This window comes from Thamnophis elegans, chromosome Z (assembly GCF_009769535.1).
Source record: "Thamnophis elegans isolate rThaEle1 chromosome Z, rThaEle1.pri, whole genome shotgun sequence".
Classification (NCBI taxonomy): domain Eukaryota; kingdom Metazoa; phylum Chordata; class Lepidosauria; order Squamata; family Colubridae; genus Thamnophis; species Thamnophis elegans.
This window is the reverse complement of record NC_045558.1, coordinates 19,668,652-19,689,294: the sequence shown is the minus strand read 5'-3', so window position 1 is coordinate 19,689,294 and position 20,643 is coordinate 19,668,652. Positions and strand designations below refer to the sequence as shown.

Sequence of the window (20,643 nt, the reverse complement as noted above, 5' to 3'; positions counted from 1 at the left end):
TAACTGCTCAGGCTGTGTTGAGGTCTCAAAAGCTGGACATTTGAGAGTCACATTGTGGATTAAAAGTTGAAGAATGAAAGATTTCCCCTGTCTTTCTTCCACATGCTGATAACTACTCAAAAAAGTTTGTAAGCTTTCTTGCAGACAGCTAATCTCAAAGGAAACATTGGATATGAATGTTCTTATTGATGACTAATGATGCATTATTCCTATATGTCAGTTAGGTATTTCCTATGGAAAACAATAAAAACACGAATATTGGCCCATTTTTTTTTAACTACTGGAAGTTTTCAACACTACATTAGTATTCTAAGAAATGTGAAAGTTTTTGCTTTGTACCTATTGTCTTCAGATGAATTTGGATAACAGTTAAAGAGGAAAGTGAAAGTTCTAATTAAACACTGCAAGACAAAAAAATATTCTGTTAATTAAGCCTATGAATTCTGATCAGACTCTTAAAAACAAAGACCTGGTGCTTTAGCAGCATTACTTTGATTCAGCTCTACAGCAATTACACAAATAGTTTTTTTTATTGCCATAAATGATTAAAAGAAAGTTTTTTGCATTTTCAGTTGTAAAAAAAATTAGAAGGACAGGGATGCAAGTTGTTTGGGTAAGTCTCCCTTACCTGTCACATGCCTCACTCACATGCATCCTATAACCTCTTTCTCAGCCTTCTAGTGCTCTCTCACACACATGTGCTCATTCCATGCCTTATTTCCCCTGCTTCCTTTCATTTATATTTGTCCTCATTATCTGAGCTATCTGAACTTGCTCCACATCACTGAATTCCCCTCTTGCAACTCATGTATGACCTAGTCTGGGTCTCCCAGAACTTCATCAATACCCCTGTGGCACTTCCACCCTTATTTATTTATTTGGAAATTTTATATTGCCGCCTACTCACTCCTGGCGAGTGAAGGCGGCTTACAGGAAGTAAAAATAGAATATAAAAGAAACAACAACAACAAAAATAATAACAACCCCTCACACACTCCAGCGACAACACACACTAATACCAGCCATTTAATGGGTTCCATCCCACCCTGGGTTCCCCAGACCCACTGGCAGAACCGTGTCTTGAAGGCCTTCTGAAAGAGTGTCAAATTAGCAGCTAGTCTAATTTTTAGAAGGATGTTGTTCCAGAGGGAGGCACCCACCACAGAAAAGTCCCTTCTTCTGGGTCCTGCCATATGTACCTCCTTAGGGGATAGGACCCTCAAGATTCCTTGCCTCTCCACTCTAGTGAGTCGGATAGTTGTAACCTGTTGGCACCCAGCAGCCAAATCAAATGAGGAGGAGATATGGGAGTCAGGGTCAAGGCAACTTCAGAGCTCCAAGGGAGGAAGAGGGGGCTGGCAGAAAGACAGAGGCAGAGCCTGGGCCGTCTGTCAGCCCTCAGATGGAGAGTCAACAGTCCTCATGCCTGTTGGTGGCTGATGAGGAAGAGGAGGAACAGCTGGGTCCAGTGCCTGCCCTGCAGATGTGCAGAAGGCAGAGGAGAGGAGAGAAGTGGAAATGTATGGGTTGATCCTTGGGAAGGAAGAGCTACCGCTGCTAGTGCAGCCCTATCCTATCTCTGGGCATAAAAGGCAGGGGCAGAGATGAATAGGTGTGGCAGACAACTATTCATCTTTTTGCCAGACAGACTTGTTAGCCTGTGGTGAAAGAGAAACTTTTGGCTGGGCCTGTTGGAACTCCTAATAAAGGAATCATTGCTTCAACTATAGAGGGTTTGTTATGTTTGGGGAGCTGGGTCAGAACACAGATGGATGTGACTGGCAAGAGACGATCCTTTAGATAACCTGATCCCAAGCCATTAAGAGCTTTAAAAGTGACAACCAGCACCTTGAATGGTACCTGGAAGCAATCGGCAACGAATGCACCTCTTGCAGGAAGGTGACACATATGCACTGAGGTGTGCACCAAATAATGCAGGACAGATTGTAGAAACTATTATATTTTTCGGAGTATAAGATGCACCCTTGCCCCTAAAAAAAAGGGTGAAAATCTAGGTGCATCTTATACACTGAATACAGCACTTTTGCCTCCTGAAAACCCATCCCCTTTACAAAAAAATGGCTGTGCATAGCCTCTTAAGTGCTATGCATGCCCTTTTTTTTGACAAAAAAATGGGTCGTTTTTTGGAGGTCAGCAGAGTGCAAAAACGTTTTTTTAAAATTTGCCTCTTCAAAATCTTGGTATGTCTTATACTCGGGTACATCTTATACTCCGAAAAGTACAGTAAGTGATATGATCCCATGATGTCATGTAAAGTACCCTTCAGAAGTTTCTTTATGATACATTGTGAGCTACCATTTTTAGATGAAATCAAACCAACTGTGTTGCTTTGTGCTGCTTTGTTTTAGAACTCCCTCCAGCTTTCTCCTATAGACCTTGCATTACAGGAGACTGAGAAAACTCTTCAGTGGTGGACACTCTAGGGAAAAAAAATTCCGTGGTTCCATCCAAAATGTTTCTAGATGGCTTTAGCAAGCACTTTGGGACTTTTCACAGACTGCAAACTCTGCTAGTTTTCTAAAACTGCCAAAGGTTTTTCTTGGCTGGACATTTTCTGTGAACTATGGGGCAATCCTATAGCACATGTTGAGGTTCTTTAATTTAGAATGTTTGGGTTCATGACCCATTTTTTTTCCATGATGCAGAATGAATCCTATAATATTACCAAAGTGGCTCGGGTAGGAAAATGTTTTTGAAAGGTCTGGCAGAAAAGGCAGAAAGAAGTTTTTTCTCACAGCAATGACCCACATTAACTTAAGGCAAAGAGCATAGTTTCATTAAGAAAAGAATGCTTTGTCTTTTTGCCTTGACAAAGCTAACCACATGTCTTTCAGAGTGCAAATGTTTTTGCCAAGCTGAATGTAGGTTACTTTGCACCAGCTTAATAACTATTTCTTGACTTTTTCTTTCACCTCTGATGAATAGGGCTCTAGTCTTCCATTTCATGCTTCATTTTTAAATTTACAAAAGCAGCTCCTCCTTGGCGCTACTTCTGTGTCATGGACCCAAGTCTAATATTCTAGTATTTTAAAAAGTATATACAATTTCAACTTTGGTCTAATTTTGTGAAAAGCATAGGTCACAAGTAAAATGTTCAGTTGTATATCCATATCCTGAGCAACTCTTGAGTATCATTCATCACCAAGCCTGTTTCATCAGACCATTTCACTTTAAGTGCCTGTTAAACTAATATTGACTTTTCCCATTAAAACAAAATCTGATATTTGTGCCTAGAAGACTGAAAAAAAAATCCAGGAAGGAAAAGAATGGGTCTTCTTGACCTTTTCTTTATTTTCCCTCTATACCTTTGAGAATTAGTTTATTTGTGATATAAACCTAATAGGGGATGCAAAGAGTGAAGACATTCAGACACAGAATCTATATTTTCTATAGATCCCCCCCCTATTGTTTTTAAAAAGAAAAAGGAAAAAAAACCCACAACATTCTGGAAAATTTTGTTATCCTTGAAAATCTGCAAACAAATTTGAATACCTTTTATAAACATGGTTTGATTTTTCTTACCTGTATCCATTCTCTAGTAGAATCAACTTCAGGCGTCCATCCATTTTCAGGATAATTTAAACGGGACCTTTCAGATGACCACTGGGGGTTATATTGGGAAGAGGCAGTAATCTGGTCAGAATGAATTTCACCAGATTCCATGCCAAGTGGTTCCCTGCACTGGAAGTCTGAACAAAAAAACAGGCATTGATATTCTTATTGCATCCTTTTTAGAAAGGAATACTTAAGTATTATTATGTTGCTTCATAAATAAGAAACTGCTGCAATATAAAGATAGTTCTGATTTCAGCTTTTAGGATTATGCTGGACAATCCATGACCTGCTGGGAGATCATTTCAGAGACATTACCTTACTTAAATGGAGAAACAGAATGACTATAAGAGGGCAACGAAAAGTGGAAGTAGGAGCAAGTTTCAACTTCCTGCTTGCTTCTCCATTGACTTTCCTTGTGGAAAGCTGGCAAATCGTCATTGGCAATGACAATCATATGACCGTGGCTGATTGTGGTGGTAGTAGAACAACTGTGGGCCATGCTGAAGAAACTACAACTTTGCCAAATTTCAATTTCACAGAAGCAATGGATCCACAGTAAATTAGCTTATTTAAGGTACACCAATTCACCTTGAATAATTGTCTGTAATTGGTATTTTGATTATTTTTTTTGCATTACAACCTGCCTATCTGCTCTTTACATACACTTTACCCCCCCTTCTAGTCCTTATAACAAGCATTAAATTCATACAAAGAAAACATTTGTGTAGCAATAAATAATATAATAACATAAGAAAGGACAAACGAAGGGATGAATATAATTAGTCTTCATTGTAATTTAAATCATGTGTGAAATTTTATTAGAAAAGATCAAATTGGATCTGGTTGGTCAGCAAGTTTCCCCATTGAAGGAAATATTTTTATAAATTCAAGGAGAAAAATTATAACTCATTGTACCAGGATTTTATATAGATAAGAGTTGCTACTTTGAAAATGGAAAATGTATTTTAGATATTGTCTGCTGCAATTGCAATGTGCAATTAAGAGCTCTGAAACTTAAAGTGGAATCTCCTATAAAGCTGCTTCATATCAAGAGCCCTCAAGCTTATTAACTGAAGGATTATCTCCATAAAACAGAGAATAAACAATTTTTAAACATTATTTTGCTTAGAAAATAAATCAAGTGAATGATGGGGGAGGAGGTGCAGCTCACTTGGCAATAGATGGGATTCATAATTCTTAAAAGACAACAGAGCACTTGTCCTTGTTAAGAGATTCCCAAATTTTGAAGTAGAATAACTTTCCATTCAGAGTGGTAATTAGAAGTCCTTGGTGCTCTCTGAACTTAGCTGTTTTCTTGGAGACATTTCAGGATGTAACTGGTTTGGATAATTAAATGTCTACAAGAAAACAACTAAGGGCCCCTCATTCCAACTGTGACCTACAAATATTCTTCTTTATTATGAGTAGTAATTTCTAGCCTTGCTATGGAGGGATTCCTTCTATAGCGAGGTTGTTTTTTTTCCCTTGACATTGACAGTTATTTCTAAATTTAGGTCCCACTACTCCTCTTTTTTCCTGATCATTCCTCCCTTTTTTCTGACTCTGACCTTTAGCTGCATCTTGAAATTACTTAGAGCCAAGTTCTCCTACATGGAGAATGAAAATAGTCAAAAATGCCGTTGCCCTCTGAAACTCAGCTTTTTGTTGTTATTTTAATATTATTCATGGCTTCGTGTTTTTAGTTGCATTGTCTTCAGCTGGGCTACGAATGGAATGAGATTTTGATGGTTTTTACTTTCTGAAGATATTTAATTTTAATTGTTACTAAATAAGAGAGTAGCATCTCTATACCAATTCTATCTACTTATTGTACACCTATCTACCTTATCTTTATATTTAATGAAGTCTTTAAATGGTCATATTTGTTTCAGTAATCAGATTTAAGTTGAAAAGTGTTCTGTGCTTACATAAATAATACATATTCTTATTTTTAATTCATGAAAACTGAAAAAAACAGGATTGTGAGAAATTTATATATTACAAAAGCTCTTGTGTCTGTTGATTGTATAACCTTCATTGGATGAAATTGTGCATCATAGTGCGATAGTTTTTGAATCAACATACCTCAAATGGACTAACTTACAGGATGTATACAAAATATGGGTCTTATGATTCCCCTAGAAATGAAATTTTGTAAAGTTGTGACTCTTCAGAACTACAGCGCTGTCGCGATTATCTGCAGTCATGTGACTGATACTTCCAAAACTCCTTGCAAGCTTTCTACAAGGAAAGTCAAAAGAAAGCTAGCAGGAAATTGGAAGTTTCTCCCATTTCCATTGTTTTTTTGTCTCCCCCCCCCATTCATGGTCATTCGGTTTCTCTGTTTAGGTAGAAAATATCTCTGAAGTAATGACCCAATGGGTTATGAGTAGTATAGGTTTAGCTAATGTTTAAAAATTAGTTAAGCAGTGGAGCAAAGTACTCATATCAGAATGCTCAAGTCTCCAACTTAATGCCTAACATATCTTCATATTCCTGTATTCATATTCTATAAATGAAAAAAAATAAATGAGCTGATCTCACTGATATTCCTCCTCAGTGTTTTGCAGCAATGAGATGCCAAATACAGGTTGCAGTATACTTGAAGAATAACCCATATACATAAATAATTAGAATTTATGAAGTCTTGGACAATTGATATCTAGGTTGGATTTCATTGTTTAAATTTAATGTTCTCAGTTTCACCAAAGGTAGGGGAATTCTATAACTTAATGACTTTTTACAGGAACTTATAGGAGTGGATATGTCTCTTGACACTGAAAATGAGAGGAGTTGTGCACGCAAAAGGACACAGGTCTTATTTAGCTATGGTTTCCATGTGTTTCATACAGCACTTAGCGGGAGAGAAGATACAGAGAATATTTTATGCAGCACTCTGAAGGATGACTAAAACACTCACCTTCTGGAACATTGTTGTGGACCACAGTATAGTTTGCAGAGAAACCTTCTTTTGCTATTGCACTGTCGGTATAGAAAACCATAGACAGAATGCCGGTTGATGAGAGGACACGACCGGGAGTATTTTGTCCACAATACCGCCCAATGTGAGGGCCAACTGAAAGGAAGATAGTAATATATGTATGAAAAGAAGAAAAGGGTTGAATGAATCTTTCCAACTACAAATGGTTAAATCTTTCTAGCAACAAAAGTGTGCATTAGTAGAAGTTCCTCAAGAGATTATAGGAAGACAGACCTATAAGAGAGGAAGTAGAAATTATCCTCCAGTGTTTGTATCTTATTAATCTGAAAACAATCTATTGTTCAGCTCTGCAACAAAAGTATTGCTCTCACAATATTCTGATTACAGATATTTGAAAAATATGTTTAGATATCTTTAATAAAATAAATTTGATTTTTATACACTGGGCCACATACTTTTTTTAATTTTGTGATGTATTCTTAGAGAAGTAAGAAAAAATACATCAAAGTGATATTTTAAAATAAAATACAAGAAGTATAATTATGGAAGTACATAAATATTATTTTCTTAAGTTTTTAAATTAAACATTATACATTTATGACAAATATGACAAAATGGAGTTATGAATGAACATGGAGTAAAAGACATTACAAACAAAATTAGACTAATCCATCTAACAATAATTCAATTAATAATGCAAGATATAGGAATAAACAACATATATTTCCAAATAATGTATTTTAGTTTGATGTCATAAGTTGTAAGATAGATGATTATAAATATGAAGAACATTTTTCAGGACCAACATAAGAACAAACAAAAGATTTTGGCTCTCACAAGCAGGTCTAGGAGATAAAACACTCTAAATGAAAAGCTAAAAAGAAGGAAAGTCAAATTCAAATAAAACAAACAAACAATATCTTATCTTTTAGAATTAAACCAAGCAATATAGAAAAAAGAGAAATACACAGAACAAGAATTTCTTAAAGATAATTTTCATTGTCTAGATTAGAATAGTTTTTTACTTGATTATTCTTACGATCTCACCAATAAAAGGAAGAAAATAATGTACACAATCTGATTCCATGATAAAACACATAAAAGGAAATATAGTGATGAAACACATATCTGGTAATACAAGTAGTCAGCAATCAGGCAAATGCATCTCTCTTCCAGGAGGGTACCTCAATTTGTTTGATGTATTAGATTTTCTGCTTAATTGCCTTAATTATAAACTTAGCAGTTCTGCTTACAATAGATACATTGGAGTCCAGGAGGAAATAAGAAAATCTGTGATTGAAATTCTAATTGGCTTCACCATGTCCAACATCTTTTTTATTCTTTTAACAATAAAAGTTTTTCAAAAAAAAATTAAAAAAGAAATTCCAATTGGTTGTTTTTTCCAATAGGGATGGTAAGTATCTATGCCTTACTAAGGGGGCATGTAATTGATTGTTGAACAAAACATAAGCAGTATTTTTGATGGCTGAGGTACCGCATATGGATATCCTCTCCACGATATGCCAAGTGGTAGAAATACATGGAGTACAACAACTCAAATCTTGCTCCAGAATAGGCCCCCCTTAAAAATCACAATGTATGTATTAAAAATGTTGTATTTAGGTGATATAAAACATACACAGTTAGATAAAGTTTTGGTCAACTTAGTTTGCTTTGGATTCAATTGAATAATAGTACAGTAGTCATCATTTCTTTTTCATAGTGACTTTATCTGGAAACCCAACCAATAATTATGAGTAATTTAACTCTACAGTTAACCCTGGTTTAATGACCATCCACTTAGCAAAGTTATGATTGATCTTGCCAGAGCTACTTACAACCAGATTCTGGAGTTCTGACTGCCACCCCCAACCCCGTAGACACATAACTCAGAATATATATATATATATATATTCTATTCTATTCTGAATTAGCATTCCCTGGAATTCTGGGAGTTGAAATTCACACATCTTAAACTTGTCAAGTTGAAAAACACTGGTCTATCCCTATACATGCTTTGTAGCTTTAAGCTTTCCTCCATTGCTCATATTATTGCCACCAAAGAAATAATTCACATTCAGTATGAAATATTTCCTTTCCATTACGATAATAGTCTTAGAGGTATTCACTGAAGATATATGCCAGTGAACTAGCCTCTGGAAGCTAAGAACAACAAATCTTTTGCTAGTTAAAACCTATAACAGGATTGGCTAAAGCTCCTAAGCCTAAGAGCCTCTCACCACAATTTCCATATGGCTGGGAGCCAAACACTACACAGATTCTGTTCCTTCCCCATCATCATTTCTCCACTCTCAAGAATTAAATCAATATACTTGCCCCTTCCTTCTCTCTCAACAGCTTTATCCATAAAGCCTTATTTCCCTTCACAACTTCCCTTCAAACTCTCCAGAAACCTTTCCAAAATAACCCTTTATGTTTCCTCCTTCTTGCGATCCACTATCTGTTTTCATTGTTTTTTATCCTCAGGTCTCTTTCACTTTGAGAAACCCTTAGAAATTTTCACAAATTTTATCAAGTGCAACCTTCTACTGCTTTCTATTCTAACGGCAATATTTTGGGAAAGTAACAAAGAGTTGTGTAGTTCTCTGTGTAGTAAGTAAACTAACAAAAACAAAACATGCCTCTATTAACCATTCCAGGTCCCATTCCTATTTCTATTCAACTTTGTTTTTTATTTGTAACAATTCACCTATCATGAATAAATGCAAAATTATGTTTAAAAGCTTATATACCTTTTCAATATGAAAAATGTCTAGGTTTATTTTTTTTTACCCCAATACTAATTCATGAGTTTTTAACATTTTATAGTTAGATAAATTGCAATAGAGGGACACAGTGACTCAGTGGCTAAGACACTGAGCTTGTCGATCAGAAAAGTCAGCAGTTCAGTGGTTTGATTCCCTAGCACCATGTAACCGAGTGAGCTCCCGTTACTTGTCCTAGCTTCTGCCAAAATAGGGACCACTTTGATGGGAAGGTAACAGCAATTTGTGTGCCTTCAGCATTTAGTCATGCTGGCCACATGACCACGGAGACATCTTTGGACAGTGCTGGCTCTTTAGCTTTGAAACAGAACTAACCACCACCCCCTAGAGTCCGGAATGTGCAAGGGGAACCTTTACCTTTAAGTTGCAATAATTATAAACAAACTGTCCAGTATCACAAGCCACCATTTTTTACTGTTTTCAAATATATTTATTAAATTCAAAATGGCAGTTGCAAATCACAGTCAACATGTTACTTGCAATGAGTGAATGCAATTCTGACCATTTATTATTAATTGGGGAACCGTGAACCTTTGACTCCAGAAGACAACATGGACCAATCTCAATTTTCTTGATAACAGTTTTGGAAATGATTTGCCATTGTCTGTTTTTTGCCCTCCCCCAGCTCCATAGGCTTTCCTCGACTGTCAAGGATGGCAAAAACAGCCTCTCCAGGCTCCGGAGGCCCTCTGGAAACCAGAAACAGGTCCATTTCTGGCCTTCCTGAACTTCTGGTAGGCCCATTTTTCACCCTCCCCGAGCCTCTGCATGCGTCCTGCACTTATCTGCATCCAAAACGGGCCATGTGGGGACACCTGGGAGGTGGGCAGGGCTAGCCAGGAGTGGGATTTGGGGATCCTCCCAACAACACAGAATCTTAGCTAGACATTCTCCTGAATCCCTGCAAACCCCCAGCAGCCCACCCCTGCTTTAATCACTACACAAAATGGGCTTGCTGTGTGATAGCTATGAATAAAAAACATTGGCAAAAAAGGCAACATATTATAAAATCTTAAGAGAAATCAGGAAAAGAAACTTGGTCAAAGAGAAAGAAATTTTGGACAACTTGTTTTATTTTTGCCAGCTGAATAGCACTTAGCACTTAGACTTATATACTGTTTCATTGTGCTTTACAGTCTCTCTAAGTGGTTTATAGAGTCAACATATTATCTCCCCAAAATCTGAGCCCTCATTTTATCAACCTCAGAAGGATGTAAGGCTGTTAACTTTGAGTCAATCAGAATCGAACTCCTGGCTGTGAGTTGAGTTAGCCTGCAATACTGCATCCTAACCACTGTACCACCACAGCTCTGAATAACTTGCTAAACTTGGACTTTGAAAACTGGCAATATTTTTACATAATAATATATATTTTTAATTTGTGGTTTATTGTTCTCTTCTATGTGTGAGCCATTATTCTAGAGGTGGTATCCAGCCAGTTCTCTCCGATTTGGGAGAACCAATAGTGGCTGCTGCAGGTGGCTCCGCCCACCCACTCCCTCGTAATGCGTGACCTTCTGCACATGCTCTCACATTTGCAAACCGGTAGGGAAGGTAAGTGAATCCCATTAATTCATACACATCTACAGTATGTGCATACAAACAATATGTAGGAAATGCTGTCCTTTATTTTACATGGGACTAGTCACTATCCATCCTTCTCCTTTCATTGTATTGCTGCCTTCTGTTCAATGAGCAAACATCTGTGTTTAGCTCTTTTTCACTAAATCTTTTGATCACTGTAGCCACTGAGTTTAATTAGGGGGAAAAAGGAGACCCATTAAATTGTACTGCAGTACTTATTCTGATTACTTGATGGGCACATGTTTTATTGGCAGTATGAGTGATTTGCCACTGCCTTCTTTTATAGTTTCTAGGCTATAGATCTGATATTCCGTGCAAAAAAAGTTTTCTCTAAGTAGTAAAACCAAACTTATTTGAAGTTAATTCAAAGTTCCATGTAAATCATGCCTTTATGAAATTGAATTTTAATTCATTTGAATACCATCAGTTTTCACAGTTCAATTTGACTCCTGTATAACTATGTACATTCAGCAAATGAAATCCTTGTAGAATATCATATTAAGAGGTAAGCAATTTTATTATGTAACAGTAAGACTATCGTATTGAGATAATGCAATATTGATTTGAGTTGAGCAGGATGAAAACAGGTTTGTTTTTTTTTTAAAAAAATCTTCCTACATAAGTACAGAGCATACTTGAAAAAATTCTCTCTTTTTATTTTCAATTTCAGGTTCCCAAACCCTTGCAAGTGACAATAAATTACTTAATGTAGTGTAAAAGGTGACCATAGTCAGATGATTCACTGCAGGGAAAATGTCTTGACCAATAATTTATGAGAGTATATCACTACTTGCTTAGCTAGTATGTGTCAGTCTTTTCTGAAAGCTGCTATTAATCCTTCTTTGCCTTGTAATTTGTGAGCCAAAGGTCAAATAGATTTCAGCAGAGCACATTTACTCTTAACTGTTTAAACTGAAATTATAGATTAGCTTGGATCCATTTAAGTTACTGCTGAAAATTACTACATTTTAATACATACAATACTCAGTCTTATTTTTAAAGCATCAATTCTAAAGCTGGAGTTGTGTAATTGGGAAATACTAAATCTTAGTTTAGGGAGTAGGAAAGTGAAAAATACATTTTATGCATTACTTTGTCTCTTGGTATAAGAAATTAAAACCATAGGGAAAATGAATTTCACTGCAGGAAAATAGGTCAGCTTTAAATACCAGTTGTCTGCCATGAAGGAATAGGGAATAATACAAGACATGGAGTTTGCTCATTGTGGTTGTAGGTCATAACAATTGTAAAACTGGTCCAGTGGTGGGTTGCAGGCAGTAAGCCCTGGTAGGGGCATACCAGAGCCTGCGCAGAGCACTGGGTACCCTTCCAGTATGGTGCTCCAGATGGCCACTCACCCGCCCAAGCTCCTTATCTGTCCTTTAAAGCCTTTGGTGCTTCCGCGCACGCACATGGTGTATACAGCGCCTATGTGATGCTCTGCCGAGCAGCTGGAGCATTGCAGAGGCTTGCGTCACTGGCAGCTACAATGCATGCGCACGCACTGCGCACGTCCATTTGGGCAACGCCAGGTCCGTTCCAACCCTACCGGTTGGAACGACCACTGAACTGGTCATTCACATGACTGACTTGATTTTTTTTCAACCTATGTTGTAACAGTCATTAAGCACACAAGGCTGTTGTTAAGGAAATGCCATGGTTGTTATGCTGGCCAATGGTTCATTATGGGCGTGGTTTTGCCAAAAACGAAAAGTACAATGGTAAAACCATTGTAAAACATGGTCACACAACTGTGAGATGCTGCAAATGGCAATAAATGTGAGCAAGTTGTTAAGCATTCAAAGTTTGATCTGCAGAGGTGGAGTCTGAATCAGAGCGGGAAGATGAACAGGTGACAGAGAACGGGAGAGTGGCTCTAGTGCCTGTGGAGGAAACTGGGGAAGGGCAAAGTCAGGCTGGGCAGAGCAGGGTAGAGGTAGAACAAGGGAATTGGTTCAGATGGGGCATGCAGGGAAAAATGGAGAAGAGAGCAGTGTGGATTGCATGGCTTACGAGGAAGGAAAGGGCCCAGAATCCCTTCACAAGGCACGCCTGGGGATGGAGTTTAAAGGAGAGGCAAATGGGAGGCGCGGTGGTCAGGAACAAATGCTGAGTTCATCTGGTATTAACGGCTTATCTGAATTCCTGCCATCCTCCCAACTGGTTTGATTTACTGCTGTGCTACTTCACTTCTGGAACTCCTTATGTTGCTTGCTCTGCCAGATTAATTACCTTATCTTGCCTTGTTGGATTTATAGTTGGAAGTTTTCTGCTTATAACGTTTGGACTGGAGTATTTCCTGCCAAAGGCTGTTACAGGTTTGTGGAACAGCTTTTCTCCAGGCTGGAGAGTTGAAAGGGACGTTGGGGGACACAGTTGGTGTTAATAAAGGGACTGTGTTGTGTTTGTGCCATGGCCCGGGTCATCACAGGAACTTTGAGTCTGGGTTGTAAGTCCCTTGTTGGGTGGTCATAACTTCAAGTGGCCTCTAAGTGACCACTTATAAATCAAGGAGTACCTATATATCTGCACACCTGTGAGCTCCGAAGTATTTTTTGGAGACAAACACAAACCTATAAATCACATGTCTGGTGTTTTAAAAGTTAAGCAATTGAATGGCACTTTGGAGATTTCACACAGGCATAATCCAATTGCTGGAATAGATTGAAGCCACAGTTACATTTCCTATTGAAATAAATGGAAATGTGACAAATCTAATAGACGTAGGTTGTTCAAAGCATCTCCCTCATCCATTATGCTACTCCCCTCTCTGGAACAAAAAACAAAACAAAACAAAAAAACACAAATTACTTTTATGGAGTACTATTCTTCACTCTTTTTGCCTATAGAACTTGTATCTCTTATGATTTCTTATTTAATAGTAGGATGGCCAATATCCAGAAAGTGTTTTATAAAATGAGTTTATTGGCAATGGCATGTTAAAAGCAGATTATAGACTAACAAAGAAGATGTAGATGGATGTTGACCTCAAAAATGTCATTTTCGAGGTTACATATCACTTTGTGGCATTGACTTGAGTTACTTGCAAGAAATGTTCTTAATGAATTGATTTAGGTATGGTGTTCAGTTATGAAAGCAAGGGAATCTGTTATGAAATAGCAAAGCCTACCACCCTTGACAGATGGAAGCCTATCTTATAAAGACTCATACCACAAAACCCAGAAAAACATATAAATGTTCGATTTTCCAAGATGAGCTTCTCCTGGGCTTTTCTTTGAACATTCTGAAATTCAATGTTAATCTTCTACAGCCATAAAAGAGAATATAGTCTCTTTGATAAAATACTTTGGCAAAGAGACCAAAATCTATGATAGCAAAATATTGTCCAATGTTATATTTATTGTTAATAGGTCTGTGAATGTTACAAAAATAATTGAAAAGAATTGCTTTGGAACTTGAACAGACTCCTCTCTATTAATCATTAAAGTAGCTCTATCTAAAAAAAAAAAGATGCAGCTAATTAAAGTTAATGTAATTCTTAAAGCAGCAGTGTCATTTTAATCGTCACATGAAGGGCTGAAAAATAATAGACTGATTTAATGAATAGCCAAACTGGTACTGTACTCAAGCTTGGGAAAGTCGGAAGCACTTTCTGAACTAGGCACAATTTAGTTGTTAATATACTACTTATGCTAGTAGATTTATTGTCATCAGTTAATAGAAAAAGTTAATATGGAATATTAAATAATGGTTTGTATTAAAAAGTGACATTTATATGCTTACACATACTAAATAATGCACATTTCAAAACTATTGTCATCCTAGAAAAGATATAATGGATAAGTAATTACAGAAATGTATATTTAAAATGTTTACAGCTTAAATAAAGGGCATTTTGTAAATTCAAAGATATATTAGAAAAACTATAATACTTGAGCATAATAGTTTTAGCTCCATCATTCTCTTGAACCAGAAAATTGCTACCTTAGGGAAAAATCTTGACACTAATCACTTGGAAATATTTCAAATAATTTTTATAACTAGTCTTTTTTTCCACACATCAATTGCTGTAAAGATTATTGCAGGTATTCACACCATAAACCTTTCTGCAACAGAGAGGAGCTAATTATTATATTTAAGGCATAGTTACACTATGTTATAAAGCTGTTGCAACGGACAAGTTAAACACTACACAAATGTTTTATTAAAAGTTTGAAAAAAAGATTAACAATTAACAAAAAGCTTACAAAGGAAAAGAAGAAAGAAAAAGAAAATGACAAAAGAAAAATATGCAACAAAAGATGAAAAGAAATATAAAAATGTAACTTCCAATTTTCTTAGCAGCAAATACAAGCATGATTATAAAATTATCTCTTACTCTAGTTACAAAAAAGTTATCTTATTTCTATTATCTTATCTTTTTCTTAATCATCAAAATCAGAAGTCATCAGTTCCATTTTTTCCCATTTTTTGAAAAAAAGTATAGGTTTTTCTGTTCGCAATAAATATAGATGCCTTTTCACTAATCAGTGAAGTTTAGTCATGTCTGCAAATGGGATCATACCTATCAACCATTCCTGCATTGTGGGTAATGCTGAATCTTTCTACTTTTGATATAATAATAATAATATATTTTCAGTTGTCATAGAATAAAAATAAAGTTTCATGACTTTTTGTTCTGTCTATTCGTTACTTCCAAAAGAAAAGCCTCTCATTTCACTTTAAAATGTTTACAATTAGTGAGTGTATTCGTAACCAAAACTGTTTGGCTTCATTATATATTTATCAAATATGATAAAATGTCTCTTCCTATTATTCATATTTCCACATAAATTTGAAGTACCTTCATTCATTCTAGACAATTTCTCTGGTGCCAAATATCAACATTATATCATTTATAAATATTCAATTTAAGGTTAGAGTTTAATGTAAATTTTAACCATTTCAATCACGTTTTCCTATTATTCAATTTGTATACCATAATCAAGTTTTAGCCCATTTTATCATTCATAATTTCATGTAATTTCCTTTTGTCTCAAATTTTCAACAAGTTGTACATTTTAGCAATATATGTCCATCATTTGTACATAGTTTTGTTTCAACTTCAGTGTTAAAAACTTTAAAGTATTTCATCTATTTTAAATCTTTCTGATAATTGTGTATAAGCAAACAAATACATTCTTTTATCAGATCTTGATTTGATTTTATATTTCCCATGGAAAAACCTAGCTTATCACAATACTAATAATTTATACTTACTTATCACTTATATCATTTATAGAATGCTTCTTGCCATGATGAGAGTCCCAGAGGGTTTTTTTCAGGTTGAATCTAGATTTAAATTTACTCCATATTCTCAGAATGGCTTGTCTAACATAATGATTTTTAAAATCTATATTAATTTTAGCTTTGTTATACCATGCTGTCTATACTGACAAGTTCAATACTAGGCAGTCTTTTAGTTATTGTTTTTCCAGCTGCATTGTTACTTACTAATAGGGACTTTTGATGGAGGTAGTCCTCAACTTAAGACCATAATTGGGACTGGAACGTCTGTTGTTAAGTGAGGCATTATTAAATTTATGATGTTTGATTTTATGATCTATTTTCGCACGGTCATGATGTGAACCACCCTGTTGTTAAATGAATCATCAGATCATTAAGTCAATCTGGCTCCCCCCTTGATAATGCTTGTTGGAAACTGATTGGAAAGATTGCAATCATGTGGTAATCATGTGATCCCAGAACACTGCAATCATTGTAAATACATGCCAGTTGCCAAATGTCGAAATATGGGCAATGTGACAGTTGGGAATGCTTGATGGCTATTTAAAAGTGTGAGGACTTGCAATATAATTATAACTTTGAGTAAGGTGGTTGGGCTAGAAGACCTACAAGGACCCTTCCCTCTGTAAATCTGTTAAATTTTGATTGGCTTTTAAGTGAATAATAAAGGATGAGTTGTACGTGGGACACAGTGGCTAACATGCTGAGCTTGTCGATCAGAAGGTCGACAGTTTGATGGTTCGAATCCTTAGCGCTGCATAATGGAGTGAACTCCTATTACTTATCCCAGCTTCTGGGAACCTAGCAGTTCGAAATCAGGTAAAAATGTAAGTAGAAAAATAGGGACCACTTTGGTGGAAAGGTAACAGTGTTCCGTGTGCCTTTGGCGTTTAGTCATGCCGGCCACATGACCATGGAAACATCTTCAGACAGCACTCTCTTCAGCTTTACCGCCCCATAGAGTTAGGAACGACTGGCACATATGTGCAAGGGGAACCTTTACTTTTACCTTAGAGGTACGTTAAATTAACCTGTAAGTGGATAAAGATGTGTGTGTATTATTTTAAAAAGATTCCTATTTAAATCATTTATATACTGTAAGTCTCTTACAGATATAAAACTATTCTGCAAGTTTATCATTGCTTAGTGATATGCCAGTGTGATATGCCAGTGATATTTGCAATTATGATAATGATGAAAAAATAATTTTGCAACCAATACATATTGGTTGTATACATTTGCAACTTTTCATACATTGTCACCATCAATTAATATATATTATCCTGTGTAAAACTGTAAGCACAGTTGTATTAGTGACCATTTCACTTATCACTGAATTGATGGACCTGATTGCAGTTGCTAAAAGAGGACTATCTGTATATTATACATAGATTTATTTCATGCATGCATGTTTTTACAAGGAGTCAAAATTCAAAAAGGTGACTCTACAAATTGAAATGATACTACCAAGCAATGAAGTCTGCATACCATTATGACATCAAAAGAGTTGGGGGCAATAACATTATAGGGCTGCCTTTATTTCTGAAAATGTTGATCTACAGTTTTGATTGTGTTCTGTTGTCAGAGCTGGTGTTCTGAAGAGTGCCAGTTAATAACTGAGATTGTCTTACAATACCCTCCAAAGAGAAATGGGGTAGCTTGTGATAGATGGAAATTATCCACTTGTTTTTCCACCTGAAGCAATAGGAAAAGACTAGCCTCTTAATCTGAATTAAATTTGGGATGGAAAAGGAAGAGTTTTGATCTTTGGAAGAAATCCTAAGGCATTAATTATTCTAGAAATCTTATGAATAATATTTAGAAGAGTTATTGCTCTTAATCTGCTTAGTATGTATGTGTGTGCAAACAATTTCTTTATCTCAATGAGACTGAAAAACTAATTCTTGGTAAGCATTTTCTTGTTAAAAGCTGGGCTGTGTGTAGAAACATAAAGAGCCCTGCCAAATCAGGGTAAAAACCCATCTTATTCATCTAACCCAGCAGGTTCTGGAAAACTGGTAGCAGAACTTTTGAGTAGTTTGGAGAACCGGTAGCAGAAATGTTGAGTAGTTCAGAGGACTGGCAAATCAGGGGTGGGTTCCTGCCAGTTCTAACCTCTTCTATAGAAGAGGTTCCACAAATCTACAGTGTCATTTAGAACCGGTTCCAGCTCCCTCCCCCTGCCCATCCGCACATCATCAAGATGAAGAGTGAGAGGAAGAATTCTGGGAGTTGAAGTCCACAAGTCTTAAAGCTGTCAAGTTTGAACGCCCCTGAGGTTTTTTTTCTAAAGGGTTAGGGGTGCAAGGGTCTTGTAACTTGAGAGCTTTAAGACCTGCGTGCTTCAAATGCCAGAGTTTCTGAGGCAACATTTTGGTTGCTAAACAAGAGCGTTGTTAAGTGAGTTTCACCACATTTTACAAGTTGGCCACGCCCACTCAGTCACATGACTGCCAAGCCACTCCCATTTGGTCACATGGCTGGCAAGCCACTCCTACCCAGTCACATGGCCAGCAAGCCATTCCCACAAAGCAGGCCACACCTACAGAAGAGGTTCTAAAAAATTTTGAAACCCACCAAATGCACCACTGGCCCCCGAGGGGGTGTGAATGGAGATTCTGCAGTATCATTTTCCTGCCATGTCCACCAAACCACACCACGCCCATCATGCTACGCCCACGGAACCAGAAGTAAAAAAAATTGAATTTCACCACTGATCTAATCCATCTTTTGGTCTGACCAGACAATTATCAGTCTGATGTATTCAAATACCTCAGAAACATTGTTCAGAAGATGATAGCTCTTTTTGACTTATTTCCCGGAACTGCTGCTTAGAGTATGTTGTTGCCTATGATTCAGGAGATAGTCACATATTGTAGCCATCAATGCTAATGTCCATTGATCTGCTATGAATTTCTCCAGTTTTCTAAAAGTCCTCTAAGACATCTATGAGAAATGTGTTTCACAAAAAATTCCTCAATTTAATAATGTTTCATGGATATTAGTTATATTCTTCCCTCACTTTGTTTTTAATATGGCCAAGGACCCAATTTTCTCCTCTTTTGCCGCATTGGGTGGAAAGTGGATCCATACTCTTACATTCTAAATCATGTTTCACACTCATTCAGCTAATGGTAACTGCCTCCTAAAAATAGGCTGTGTGAATAAGATGTTGGCAATTAATCGCTTGTGATATGGCCTCCCGTGGGCCAGCTGGTTGTGGGGTTGGTGGGAGAAGCGTGTGCATGTGGTGCGCAGGGCATGGATGGCGTGGCACATGCGGGGGATGGGAAGTGTATGCAGGGGCCACACAGGAGTGGGACGCATGTGCACACATGCATTGAATTTTGGGGTTTGGGGCATGCATACTTTGGGCACTGGGTCCGGAAAGGTTTAGCCCTCATTAGTCTATAGCAGTGATGGCAAACCTATGGCACGTGTGCCACAGTGGCACGTGGAGCCATTTGTTAGGGCACGCGAGGTGCTGCCCTGTCAGCTGGCTAGCGTGCATGCGCGTGCTGGCCAGCTGAGTTTGCCTTTTTTTAAAGCCATTTCTCGCCTTCCCCAGGCTCCAGAGGCTTTATAGGAGCCTGAGAAGGGCGAAAAGAGGCCCTCCTGAGGCTTCATGAGATTCCCTGAAGCCTCCAGAGTGCAAAAAATGGCCCTATGGGCAAACTGGAAGTTCGGAAATGGACTTTGGGTTTGCTCGGAGGGTCATTTTGAATGCTCCGAAGGCTTCTGGGAAGCCTCCTGAAGGTCCATGAAGCCTTCGGAGTGCTTAAAATGACCCTCCGAGCAAACAGGAAGTGACTTCCGGTTTGTTTGGAGGGTTGTTTTGACTGCTCTGGAGGCTTCAAGGAAGCCTCCTGAAGGTCCCTGAAGCCTCCAGAGGGCTTCCGTGGGTCGGGGGAGGCTGTTTTCGTCCTCACCAGGCTCCTATAAAGCCTCTGGAGCCTGGGGAGGGCAAAAAAAGCGGGGAGCTCCTGTAGTGCGTGCATGTGCACTGGGGGGGGGTCACGACTCACGCATTGCATTTTGGGTGCAGGACACCCACACACGACCCCCCCCTGCACTCCCTCCACTTATGGCACATGAGCCAAAAAAGGTTCACTATCGCTGATCTATAGAGTTCCTCCGCATGGATTTATGTAGTGGCCTTGAGCTATCTGTGACATTGTAGGTGATTATAATAATTATATAAAATATTATTGCATATATTTTATACTGGTTTCTATATAAAACATATCTAAACAGCTTACAAATGTAACAGCTATAACAGAAATAATATGAAGATCATATACAACAAAACAGGAGGGGAAAATAAGTAAACAAAAACAGAAACTAAAACCATTTATCCAGGCTTCCTACAATAAATACCAAAGAAAATTAAAATATCTAGTATTAAGTGCCTCACAAGCTTCAGGAAAGACTACTTCAGAAAGTTCAGGGATAACACAGGACCAACCACACCCATATACAATTGGCACTAGATGGTTTTTGGCACATGGA

The 20,643-nt window shown here is 37.3% G+C and overlaps 1 protein-coding gene across 1 annotated transcript in view; it reads right to left on the bottom strand.

Annotated features, from left to right (window-relative positions):
• Positions 1-20,643, bottom strand: part of NRP1 (neuropilin 1) — a 161,585-nt gene that overhangs the window by 75,493 nt on the left and 65,449 nt on the right. The window contains exons 6-7 of the mRNA XM_032237863.1: positions 6,497-6,652; positions 3,544-3,710 (exon numbers count right to left, since the gene is read on the bottom strand). Of these exons, the coding sequence (XP_032093754.1) occupies positions 3,544-3,710; positions 6,497-6,652 (323 nt within the window). The remainder of the gene's footprint in view (positions 1-3,543; positions 3,711-6,496; positions 6,653-20,643) is intronic.